General features: G+C 43.0%; 2 protein-coding genes across 11 annotated transcripts in view; one reads left to right on the plus strand and one right to left on the minus strand.

The window, feature by feature from the left end:
- The first annotated feature begins 2,786 nt into the window (after positions 1 to 2,786).
- LOC121545362 (rhodopsin) lies at positions 2,787 to 4,436 on the plus strand. Its single transcript, XM_041855814.1, has one exon. The coding sequence runs from the start codon at positions 2,889 to 2,891 to the stop codon at positions 3,951 to 3,953; it is 1,065 nt and encodes a 354-aa protein (XP_041711748.1). The 5' UTR covers positions 2,787 to 2,888; the 3' UTR covers positions 3,954 to 4,436.
- Positions 4,437 to 8,992: 4,556 nt separating this feature from the next.
- Positions 8,993 to 13,169, minus strand: part of LOC121545359 (membrane-associated guanylate kinase, WW and PDZ domain-containing protein 1) — a 182,922-nt gene continuing 178,745 nt past the window's right edge. For 6 of the 10 annotated variants that reach the window (XM_041855811.2, XM_041855810.2, XM_041855809.2 and 3 more), the window contains exon 23: positions 8,994 to 12,604. In XM_041855811.2, coding sequence (XP_041711745.2) covers positions 11,385 to 12,604 — 1,220 coding nt within the window. In that variant the 3' untranslated portion in view covers positions 8,994 to 11,384. Of the gene's footprint in view, positions 12,605 to 13,169 lie in introns of all 10 variants that reach the window. The other 4 variants (XM_041855806.2, XM_041855807.2, XM_041855813.2 and 1 more) reach the window with 2 other exon arrangements.

The raw sequence follows: 13,169 nt of genomic DNA on the forward strand, positions 1-13,169 counted from the left end.
ATTGAATTATTGTGAGGTTTTTATGATCTAGGGAAGGAGGAAGGAGGAGATGTATCTGAAGTAACCACCATAGAGACATACCTGTTCTGTTTGAAGGACAGATGTGGCCACTGATGTCAGAGCTAACTGCATTCTTTTAATCATAATGTCAACTCAACAATACAGTACAAGGAGGTCATAAACATGCCTCAGGGTCAAAGAATGTAACAATAATGTTTCACGTCACTGACATATGTTTTCATGTACGGACATAACATTTCTTCCCCTCCCCCTCACAGGAACCAAGGTGTGGAACTCAGTGTGAAAGTCACGCAGGTGCTCAGGTCTGCTATGAGTACAGAATGGCCAAGCTGAGGCCTGGTAGGGGTTCGGACTGGCCGGGGCTGGCCAGCACAGGAGGCTGGTGAGGGGAAGACAGCTCATAACAATGGCTGGAATGGAGTGAATGGAATGGAAGCCATGTGCTTAATATGTTTGATACCATTCCATCTATTCTGTTCCAGCCATTACTATGGCCCCTTCTCCCCAATTAAGGTGCTGCCAGCCACCTGTGGGCTGCAGGGTTGGGCCTGTTAACCCCTGACCCTGGAGGTGCCTGAGTAGCTGAAGCTCACGCCTCAACATGAGTCCACTGGACTACGGAGACCCCTGTGGTGGAGAGCTGCTGCGTGGCATGGTAGTGCAGAAGTGTTTGAAGCAGGCTGATGGTGAATGTGCTCCCTGGTGCAAGTTTTTTTGAGTGTCTGGTTCTTGAGCGTCTGGTTGAACCACTCTACCCCTCTCTGTCCCTGGGGGTGGTAGAATGCTGGGCGGATGTGGCGGATCCCTTTCCCTTTCAGGTAGGAGAATAGCTCATTAAACATGGTCTTGGGTAGGCCCCAACTGCCAGTATTTATTATCTACAGTATGTTTAGAATTTTGAGTGTACAGATTAGCATGCTGAATACTGAATGAATAAAAAATCATACAGTGCACTTTTTAAGGTGAATAAATAAATGAAAGTGATTATAAAGTTACTAAATAAGTCATGGTTTTGAATAACACTTGGGGTTTGACACGATGAAATAATATCTCTCCAATTCAGACCACTATCTTCTATTCCTCCACTACAGTAGGTGCCACCACAGCTTCTTAACTCCTTTGGACTAGACACTTTCCTCATTGTATTATGGATTTTCCTACATGTTTTATAGCTCTTTGTAGAGTAAAAAGAGCAGTAAATGTGTGAGTATCCACAGTGTTGTGTCTGAGGGTGACCAATGGGACACTAATCTCATTACAGGCCTCTTAAAGTAACACATCCTTAAGCTCCAAATCTCTTTAATACAATGCCCATTACAAAGTGCTGAGCTAAGCTCTCTCCTCTAGCCACTAAGATGGTCTAGATCTTCTGTACAAGTCTACTCTCTACTTTCCCCTCATTTCCCCAAGTTTGTTTAGTTTTAAATTGATAATCAAAGAATACACAAACAGCATTACTGCAGAAGACTACATCTCACATGATCGTTATGATTGATTTAGGCTAAATTAGAACATAAGATATGCACAATGTAACATCTCCTGAAATAAACTTTTAAGGTTTTAAAACAGGAAGAAATGTGCATTTTATTTTAATTTACATGTTTGTATGATGAAGGAATATGATGTTTGGGAGGAAATGACATTGAAACGCATGAGTTATCCTCTCTCCCACACATACTGTACACACACAAGCACACACCCACACATGCACACAAACGTGCGCACACAGACAGACAGACAGACAGGCAGGCAGGCAGGCAGGCAGGCAGGCAGGCAGGCAGGCAGGCAGGCAGGCAGGCAGGCAGGCAGGCAGACAGACAGACAGACAGACAGACAGACAGACAGACAGACAGACAGACAGACACACACACACACACACACACACACACACACACACACACACACACACACACACACACACACACACACACACACACACACACACACACACACACACACACACACACGGGGCAGCCGAGTGGAAAATTGACAATTATGGATTTCTTAGATAGAAGGCTTGAAGTCTTAAAAACTATAATACCTCAACATAAGCACAAGTAAATGAATTACATGTAACTTTCTTTATGTTGCTACACTTAATGTTTTATTAAAATAATATTTTATATTATTTTGATAAAAATCCAATATAAATACTGCTGTACATATATAAATACATATATTAATTTCATGTTCAATCATGTCGTGTTAAGAATGAGAGGAAGTTTACACGTCTGAGACTGTTATCTATAAAAACATATTTCAATCACCATATAGTATTTCCTGGTGGTGCAGTTATTCTCCTTTGTGCCTATGAATTACCACCACGTAAAGTGTTTCTTTATTGCCACTTATAATAAACCATCTGTTCTCCTACAGCACTCCGTCTCTTCACTCTTGTATGCTCAGAGTATGAAGCTTCAAACATGTATCTAGAATATATTGAAATATATCTTCAAAAGACAGACTGTAAATTTAACAAAATGCTAAAAAGTTTTATGCAAATGCCTAACTCAGTTCTGGGTATATGGATGAGGCCTAGGTGTATAACAGCCAATGCAGCATTTCAGATTAAGCCATCATCAGATAGTCTCCTGAGAGGTATGAGCAGGTGTAACCTTAATAACTTGATGAGTGCCCAGTTATGTTTGCAGTGGTGGCTGGATTATATATTAACAGTGGCCTAAATCACATTGTGCTGACTGATTTGGAAAGTGTTCATCTAACACCTTAAGATGTGCCTATAAAATCAGGAGCCTGACCTCCTGGGTGCATTTGTAGAAAGGTTCCCTTTCCATCTCTCTTTCTGTACAGCCGGACCAAACAACACCATCTGAAGAAGGGCTGAACGCCACCGCAAGACCGCAACCATGAACGGCACAGAGGGACCAGATTTCTACGTCCCTATGTCCAATGCTACTGGCATTGTTAGGAACCCCTATGAATACCCCCAGTACTACCTTGTCAGCCCGGCGGCATACTCACTCATGGCTGCCTACATGTTCTTCCTCATCCTCACCGGCTTCCCCATCAACTTCCTCACGCTCTACGTCACCATCGAGCACAAAAAGCTGAGGACCGCCCTGAACTACATCCTGCTCAACCTGGCTGTGGCCGATCTCTTCATGGTAATTGGCGGCTTCACCACTACGATGTACACCTCCATGCATGGCTACTTCGTCTTCGGAAGAACGGGCTGCAACATTGAGGGATTCTTTGCTACCCATGGTGGTGAGATCGGCCTGTGGTCCCTGGTTGTCCTGGCTATCGAGAGGTGGTTGGTCGTCTGCAAGCCTATCAGCAACTTCCGCTTCAGTGAGACCCATGCCATCATGGGCGTGGCCTTTACCTGGGTCATGGCTTCTGCTTGCTCCATGCCCCCTCTGTTTGGCTGGTCTCGCTACATCCCCGAGGGCATGCAGTGCTCATGTGGAATTGACTACTACACACGCGCACCTGGGTACAACAATGAGTCCTTTGTCATCTACATGTTCATCGTCCACTTTCTGATTCCCCTGTTTATCATCTCCTTCTGCTACGGCAACCTGCTCTGCGCTGTCAAGGCAGCTGCCGCTGCCCAGCAGGAGTCTGAGACTACCCAGAGGGCTGAGAGGGAAGTGACCCGCATGGTCGTCATGATGGTTGTCTCCTACCTTGTGTCCTGGGTGCCCTACGCCAGCGTGGCCTGGTATATCTTCAGCAACCAGGGATCAGAGTTCGGCCCCATCTTCATGACAATTCCGGCATTTTTTGCCAAGAGCTCGGCCCTGTACAACCCCCTCATCTACGTGTTGATGAACAAGCAGTTCCGCCACTGCATGATCACCACCCTGTGCTGCGGTAAGAACCCCTTCGAGGAGGAGGAGGGAGCCTCCACCACTGCCTCCAAGACCGAGGCCTCCTCCGTGTCCTCCAGCTCTGTGGCTCCTGCATAAATGGGGCCCCACCATGGCCCCTGCGATCCAGCATCCACGAAGAAGACTTCTGCTCCCGGAAATGACAAAGGCTCACGTCTACAGAAATAACTCTTGAATTTTTACAAACCAGTTGGTTCAACCTAAAGACAGTTGCAGATGGGCAGCCCACAACAAAGTTGTTTATGTATATGTAAAGAGAGTCTAACGTAACAATTTGCAGGGATGGAATTGGAAAATAATCACTCTGGGAACTAACCAATGTAAAATGTTCAGATTCTGTTTTTTTACATGTCCAAATGATTTCACTTTGGGAACTCTGTTCCCACTCGTTCCCTCCCAATTCCACCCCTGTCGATGTGCAAGATGTTTTGTCTTTCTGGAGACAGGAAAGGAAAATATCTTAAATCTTTTACAGTTGGATTCTATATGTTACTGGCTTATTTGTGAATGTAGAGACATGTAATCAAGGCAACGTAATAAATCGCACTTTGCAAAAGACAACTACTGTTCATGTTTTACTTACTATCAAGGTGAAAAGGTTGGTACCAAAGTAGTGTATTTAATCAAGTAAGTCAATGTGAATCACCTATTCAGAATGCACTATGTTTCAATGGATACTAACGCAAGTTTTGCAACCAGCACAAAGGCCTCTTGAATGCAACACATGAAATATAAAATAATTCAACATATGTTGTCTATAGTCAAGACCTGGGTTCAAAAACTATTTCAGGTATTTCAATTACTTTTTGAATTAATAACCTTTATTTGAAAAAACAAGTAGTTGAATGTTGGAATATATTTTTAAATATACTTGGAAAGTATTTTAAAATACTCAAATACACTGACTCAAATACACTCCCATGCTTTTAACCCAGGTATTTGAAAATAGTATTTTAAATAAGTATTTGAAAATACTTGCAAATACAATATGACCAACGATTTTTTATTTATTTTTACAAATAACCATTAAAAGAATCAAATAAAAGTACTTGTTTTGGGCTGAGTATTGAAAATACTCAAGTACACAGAAAAAAAGTTTTTAAATTACAAATATTCAAATACGTATTTGAACCAAGGTCTGGTACGGTCAAGTGTTCTCATAGCTTTGATAAAGGTGTTAAGACGGAACAGTGATCTAAGGTCAATCACAGGTCACCTTGTACTGAGAATGTAATGCTACTTATAAGGGATTATTACATGAATAAGCATAGCTATGTATGACTCAGTACATACATGAAGATGCAGACATGACTATAGCTTCTGATTTACAGTAATCACACACAAGGTTGAGGAGGTGAAATACCTAATTGGATCAACTGCAGTCAATCTTATCAAGAGCTCTTTGTGTTCCTGATGTTAAATGGAACACAGGGGCTATCTTACACCCACCCACCCACACACACACACACACACACACACACACACACACACACACACACACACACACACACACACACACACACACACACACACACACACACACACACACACACACACACACACACACACACACACACACACACACACACACACACACACACACACACACACACACACACACTTTGGATCACAATAGAACATGAAAAAGATGACAGGTTGCGTATTATTACCCTTGAGTGGTAAAGTATAGCATCAGGTATAGTATGCTCTAGATTTACTGGGGCTTGCAGATACTGAATCAGTTTCATCAGTGATGAAATATGAGTTATCCATGCCTTTTTCCCTCTGTGTAAATACTGTGGTATAAGCTGTGCCTGCATGTCTATGTGATAAATGATAGAAACTCATGGAGTGACATGAGATTTCTCCTCCTCAGTGCTCGGTTGTGCAGAAATATCTGTCAGGCTGGAACAAAACAAACACCTCGAGAACTCTCTTATAATGACCTTCATTGCGTAGCTATAGCAACCCTCATACCATCGGATCTCTGGCTGAATACAGATACGCTCGCTCGCCAAGCGATCTGCTCCAATCCAGCTCCAGCAGAGACAGGCTGAGGGAAACAACAACAAATCAATCACTGGCCGCAGACCAGATTAGGGGCTGGGGTGAAGACAGGCAGGGAGGAGTGGGAGCATTACCCTTCATGATTTCCAATTGAACCTGTATGGAAGTCTTGCTTTCATCAATTCAGAAATTCTCTTGACATTTACACACTAACGAATGAATCTCATCAATATTCTGCTGACTCATTAGTTTTATTTTTTACTGCCTCTGAAGGGGGTGTTTCTGCCTCAGAAGAGAGGCTGTCATCTTAGCTTCTGTTACCACGGCACTTTTTTGGGTTTCCATGACAACTGCCTATCAAGGTCAACTTGCTAGCACCCATCTCCTCTGAGGTTGTTGTAAATTATGTCATCGTCACATGGAATAGGGATGCCTACAACATCAATACCTCCCTGGGAAGGTAACGAAGGTTGCAGTGGCTTGGAGAAGCATCGCTTGGTGAGTGCAAAGAACTCTTTAATTCACATCCAACACACTTTTTCCCGACATCTAGATGGAAGAGATAACACATCCATAATTCAGAAGTTAAAGCTGGAAGTCATTTAGACTCAGTGCTGTGCGTGCTCCCACACATCCTGAAGGTGTTCTATGGTATGGATCACTATGGAGGAATACTCTTCTCAAAGTTTATTTACATACAGTGGGGAAAAAATGTATTTAGTCAGCCACCAATTGTGCAAGTTCTCCAACTTAAAAAGATGAGAGAGGCCTGTAATTTTCATCATAGGTACACGTCAACTATGACAGACAAATTGAGAAAAAAATTTCAGAAAATCACATTGTAGGATTTTTAATGAATTTATTTGCAAATTATGGTGGAAAATAAGTATTTGGTCACCTACAAACAAGCAAGATTTCTGGCTCTCACAGACCTGTAACTTCTTCTTTAAGAGGCTCCTCTGTCCTCCACTCGTTACCTGTATTAATGGCACCTGTTTGAATTTGTTATCAGTATAAAAGACACCTGTCCACAACCTCAAACAGTCACACTCCAAACTCCACTATGGCCAAGACCAAAGAGCTGTCAAAGGACACCAGAAACAAAATTGTAGACCTGCACCAGGCTGGGAAGACTGCATCTGCAATAGGTAAGCAGCTTGGTTTGAAGAAACCAACTGTGGGAGCAATTATTAGGAAATGGAAGACATACAAGACCACTGATAATCTCCCTCGATCTGGGGCTCCACGCAAGATCTCACCCCGTGGGGTCAAAATGATCACAAGAATGGTGAGCAAAAATCCCAGAACCACACGGGGGGACCTAGTGAATGACCTGCAGAGAGCTGGGACCAAAATAACAAAGCCTACCATCAGTAACACACTACGCCACCAGGGACTCAAATCCTGCTGTGCGAGACGTGTCCCCCTGCTTAAGCCAGTACATGTCCAGGCCCGTCTGAAGTTTGCTAGAGTGCATTTGGATGATCCAGAAGAGGATTGGGAGAATGTCATATGGTCAGATGAAACCAAAATATAACTTTTTGGTAAAAACTCAACTCGTCATGTTTGGAGGACAAAGAATGCTGAGTTGCATCCAAAGAACACCATACCTACTGTGATGCATGGGGGTGGAAACATCATGCTTTGGGGCTGTTTTTCTGCAAAGGGACCAGGACGACTGATCCGTGTAAAGGAAAGAATGAATGGGGCCATGTATCGTGAGATTTTGAGTGAAAACCTCCTTCCATCAGCAAGGGCATTGAAGATGAAACGTGGCTGGGTCTTTCAGCATGACAATGATCCCAAACACACCGCCCGGGCAACGAAGGAGTGGCTTCGTAAGAAGCATTTCAAGGTCCTGGAGTGGCCTAGCCAGTCTCCAGGTCTCAACCCCATAGAACATCTTTGGAGGGAGTTGAAAGTCTGTGTTGCCCAGCGACAGCCCCAAAACATCACTGCTCTAGAGGAGATCTGCATGGAGGAATGGGCCAAAATACCAGCAACAGTGTGTGAAAACCTTGTGAAGACTTACAGAAAACGTTTGACCTGTGTCATTGCCAACAAAGGGTATATAACAAAGTATTGAGAAACTTTTGTTATTGACCAAATACTTATTTTCCACCATAATTTGCAAATAAATTCATAAAAAATCCTACAATGTGATTTCCTGGATTTGTTTTCCTCATTTTGTCTGTCATAGTTGACGTGTACCTATGACGAAAATTACAGGCCTCTCTCATCTTTTTAAGTGGGAACACTTGCACAATTGGTGGCTGACTAAATACTTTTTTTCCCCACTGTACTAACTAATAACCCTGTTATTGTCTGAGTGGAAATCTAATGACACCTTATTTATTCTCTAAACTTTTTACCAGAGACAAATAGGGCTCTATATAGGGAATAAACAGACAGCATAAGGAGTGGACTGTTGTGCCATCATCACAGCTTCAGCCTAATTTTTCCGCAGTGTAGGCTAGGGTACTGATATGGCCTGTATGATGAGAAGACCCCTCTCGAGTTGAAAGTAAAAGCTGTTGCTCTTTGCATACTTGAGATGGAAAAAAGCATATTGTGTGTGTTACAAAACCAACAAGAGAATATACTGTAGCATAGCTGAAAGCCTGCCTCAGGGTTGCTTGTTAACAGCTGTGTGTATCCATATAGTATGTGCTACTGTATTAGGTAGTTTACTGATGTTGTCGATTTTGTCACCATCCCAGCATATTGCCCATTAACAAGTAGAATAATTTCACTTCCGTGATGTACAGTATATACCAAATTATTCTGTCAGCGGTAAATAGGGAGATATTTATGTGAATGGATATACAGTTAAATATTCCTTGTTTATTTACTAAAACCTTTGCTAGTCAGACAAATCTGAAATGTCAAATAGACCCTATTGAAAGCAAGGAAGCTAGACATTTACATTTTCTTTGCAGATATCCGGTTACTAAAGCAGTGTGCTTACATAGACTGAGGTACCTTAGTGAATAATAAATTAATCTGAGAACGCTGCACTCCTGTACTTGTGGCTGTTGCACTCCAAAGGGACTCTACAATGTCAATCATGTCAATAGGAATCTCCTGAGAATATAATTGCAAGCCACTGTGGAGAAAAATTATTTTGAATTTGTATGGAAAACTTTATTTGATAATAAAAATAGCATTCACAGACTTCTTTTTGATAGCTACATACTGTATACATTGTGATCGATCTCAAGGAAAGAAGCTTTACTGGATAAGTCCACATCTACTTGTACTTAGACTAATGTTATGTATAGCTTCATGGGTCAAATAAAGCTATGAACAATGTAGTATTTATATATGCATAGTGTTTTATAAAAAAAGATTGGACCATATACATGTAATGCTTTTATCAACACAGAGATAGCATTATGTCTGGAGCACATTGCAATAATGCTTAAAGAACACAGACTGCATACAAGTGCTTTATAATAAAAAGGCAGGCTAACCATCGAGAGATATTCAAACCAACAAACAGCTTCTGATTGACCAAATACAGTCATCAATTTTTAGAATGTCTTTACATACCTGATTCAGAGAACATTAACATATTTCTCATGAATCGTCAGGTCCATTTCAGAAATATAAACACAATATCACATTCCTCACTGCAGAGGTTTCCCATAAATTTCTCTTTTGTACAAGAAAAAGGCAACATTTTATTCCTCAACGGGTTCCTATTAGTTACATAGTGAAATTCTGTACAGGTGGTGGCCGGCAAGTTAACTTCTTCTTTAAATGTTTTCTTCTTCTTTTTTCTTTTTCGTATTTCTTTTTTACAGTACCATGGCAACAACAGTGATAAAACAATGCATTTGTTGTGGTTTTTCCTATATCTTTTTAGTCGTTTTGTGAAACATAAAACAGAGAATACACAGAAAACCACACGGTTAAAGCAGTCAGACTCCAGTGGTGTGACAGCATGGCTCAGCATGGCAGATAGGCCCACTCCTGTACCGGAACTTTCCATCCGTTATCATCACAACAACTTCCCTTACATTATTACATCAACACCTCATTTCCTTGGGCAGGGAGAGGAAGAGAGGAACTTTAGAAATACTCCCATATCACCTGTATGGGATCAATGGGCCGTTGATCAGGTTTTCTATTGGATCTTCAAACTGATCAGATGTAGTGGATTAGCTGTCCTCACATCCACATATGGATCTACAGATGTAGGATCTTAATTTGAGCCAGTCTCCTACAGCAGGAAAATAATGGACATTTTTGTAGTGGTTGCTATATTTTTCACAAGGGAAAATTCTCCTGCAACAGGGTGATCAAATAAGCATCCTACATTTGTAGGATAAATGCATTATAGGACTGTGGTTACTTTAAAACCACTTGACCTCTCTGTCAACCTCTCCATGCTGCGTATAACTGTGAAGTAGGCTTTATGTTACAGGCTCCAGTCAGGTAACGTGTTGCTTCTACTGTCCTCTGAACAGGAATACAAAACTTTGTTCAATTTTATTTCCACCACAGGCAGTCTACTCAGACACCTTTTACTGAGAGAAGAGGAAACTTTAGTTTTCCTACTTGGCGCATCATTACTAGACACATTGAAAAACAGAAGCCCAAAACAGCCTCAGATCCTGGTGGGTTTTTAGACTTGTCTGCTCTGTGAGAGGAATATCAACAATACCTGGTGTTTTTCTCAATAGGTGGTCTGATTTCCCCTCTCGGATTGTGGGGGGTTTGTGGGCTTGGTAGAAAGGGGCCTGCCATACCAATTTAGAACAAAAAAATAACAGTTCTACAGCAACTCCAGCAGGGGTAAAAATTTGTATTATTTTCAGGTTATGGGGTGTATACCTTGGTCCTTTAAGCTTTTACCGAGCTTCCTCATGGTGTGTACCAATTGAAAATAAATAGCAAGTCAAATGCAAAAAGTATTATTTGAAATATATTACTTCATTCTAAAATGACCATTGGTTCTAAAATGTTGGTTTGCCTTCGTTCTGTATGATATTCACTAAGGTATGTACACTGCAGTCGTCCATAAAATGTCTGTACTACCAACATCTTGTGCTATAGTTTGCTTTATAAAGCAATTCTGGGGTGGAAAACGACATCTAAAAACATATTAAAACAAGCCCATCATGAAGTACCTGTTACCACAGTAAGGAGCATGTTTGAAACCTCAGAGGGAACACGTGAAGTCAGAGATGCCTATAAAAAAGCTAAATCACCATTTGTAATTTGATAGGCACATACACATACCTTCACTACAGTATTAACAACCTCAGTTATGCTCAAAATAACGAGAACAGAAACAAAACATTCAGTAAGAAAAAAAAATAGATTGTACTCCTGCTGTGGTATGAATCTCTGTCTGGGATCACAAGTAGTCAAATCAATCAATCAGGCGATCAGATAAATCACGAGTCAATCTCCACAGAAGTCTAAGTCCAGTGTATGTACTGTGGTCTCCACAGTTCGAGGGCTGAGAGGCCAGGGGGGCCAGGCTCTGTCCACTCAGATGCTGAGGTCCTTGGGGCTCTCTTTGTAAAACCTTCTCTTAGGCTCTGGGAACTGGTTCGGGGCACGGCCTACTGCATTGTTGTGTCCTGCTGCTGCGTTGTTGTGGTGTTGTCCTGCCTTGTTGCTGTGTTCTGCAATGTTGTGGCCGGCTTGGTGGTGAGCGGAGGCGTTGTTCTTCAGTGTGCTGTAGTAATCCTTCAGTCTAGGAGCAGGCGGCGCTGCATAGTTCAGCTCCTCCCTGCTGGAGCTGCTGTCTGGAGATGAGTCTCTCTCTGACCTGTAGCGTCTCTCTGGTGTTCCGTTAATCCTGTAGCTCTCATCTCTCCTTTCGGCCGACGAGTCCCTCAGGAGGATGCCATTCTTCAGGCTGCCTCTGTCGGGCGTGCGGCCCCTGGAGAGAGACTGGGAGGAGGCCCCGTTATTTGGCCGTTCTGGGGTGGTGGCCTTCATGTCAGTCATGCGGCCCCTGGAGAGCGACAGGGAGGAGGCCCCGTTGTTGGGGCGTTCTGGGGTGGTGGCCTCCATGTAGGCTCTGCCAGAGGTCTGTGGTTCCCTCAGGAGCCTACGGTCATAGAGTGGTCGTTCAGGAGTGGCTGCATGACTGAGAAACCCTCCGTCGTCGTACTCCCTCTCAGGTGTGCGGTCCCTGTGTGCTCGCTCTGCCCTGCGGTCCATGGACTTGGCCCGCCGTCGGTCAGGGGAAGCGTTGCGTTTACGGGTGGGCGAGCGGTCGAGGGAGCCGCGGCGCGGTCGACTGTACCTCTGGTCCAGAGTACTGCTACTAGCAGAGAGCCCTCGCTCTCGTTCTTTCTCCGCTGCTGCAGCTGCAGCCTTCTTCCCAGAGCTGTCCTTGCGCAGAGTCTTTAAGAGTTTTGAGATGCCGCTCTCCGACTCCGACTTCTTGACTTTGCGGCCCAGGCTCTTCTTGTTGTTGCCGCCGCTGGTGCTGTTGTCCGGGGAGTGTTGTCTGGAGGTGGTGTGGCTGTGGTTGTTTTTCCAGGTGTGATGGTGGTGGGGGTTAAAGTGCCGGCCCGAGTGCTCCATCCTGTCCCTGTCTCGGCCCTGCGCAGTGTCCTCATGGCGTGATGGTTTGTGAAGGTCTGGTGGATAACTGGACTCCGATGAAGTGTAATATCGGCTGTTTGGTGGCAGGGTTCTCACTTCCGGAGAGTTTTGTGCCCCGGGTGTGGGAGAGTGCCCGTCATGGCTGGTGTCTGGGGGAGAAGAAATACAGAACATGAGAGACATTCTCAGACTGGATGGAGTTTAAACTAGCTAAATAATGTAGCCTTGGTAGCTCAGACAATTCTCTCAAACATAAGGTTCCATATCCATTTTCATGTGGGTGATTATATATCTGTATTGAGTCAATACAGCCATTTTTATGGAAACCATGCACTACCATGCACTTCCATAAACATGAACATGTTGGCAAATTGGGACAAAAACATTTACTTCTGGAAGAAAACTCAAGGATGATATTAAATATTCAAATTTGTACACAAATGACTTACTTTGATCCTCAACTTAATTACATAAAAGTAAACAATTGCTTAAGTATATTTTCTACGAGAGCAATGGATTGGTACATGTAGGTAGCAGCAACACAACAGGTGCAAAACATTGCAAGTGGAGGGCTGGGTTATCAATGACAACAAGCACCTATGACATTATTAAAAGCAAAATTATAAACAAGTCGATTATCATCATTGGGAATGGGAACCTCAGAAATGAGCCTGAAACAAACAAAACAAAAAACTGGAGAGCGTTCTGCCCATG

Source organism: Coregonus clupeaformis, chromosome 30 (assembly GCF_020615455.1).
Source record: "Coregonus clupeaformis isolate EN_2021a chromosome 30, ASM2061545v1, whole genome shotgun sequence".
Taxonomy (NCBI): domain Eukaryota; kingdom Metazoa; phylum Chordata; class Actinopteri; order Salmoniformes; family Salmonidae; genus Coregonus; species Coregonus clupeaformis.

Bases quoted from the DNA above. Each gene is read 5' to 3' on its own strand.
- LOC121545362 (XM_041855814.1), top strand. From the start codon at position 2,889: ATGAACGGCACAGAGGGACCAGATTTCTACGTCCCTATGTCCAATGCT.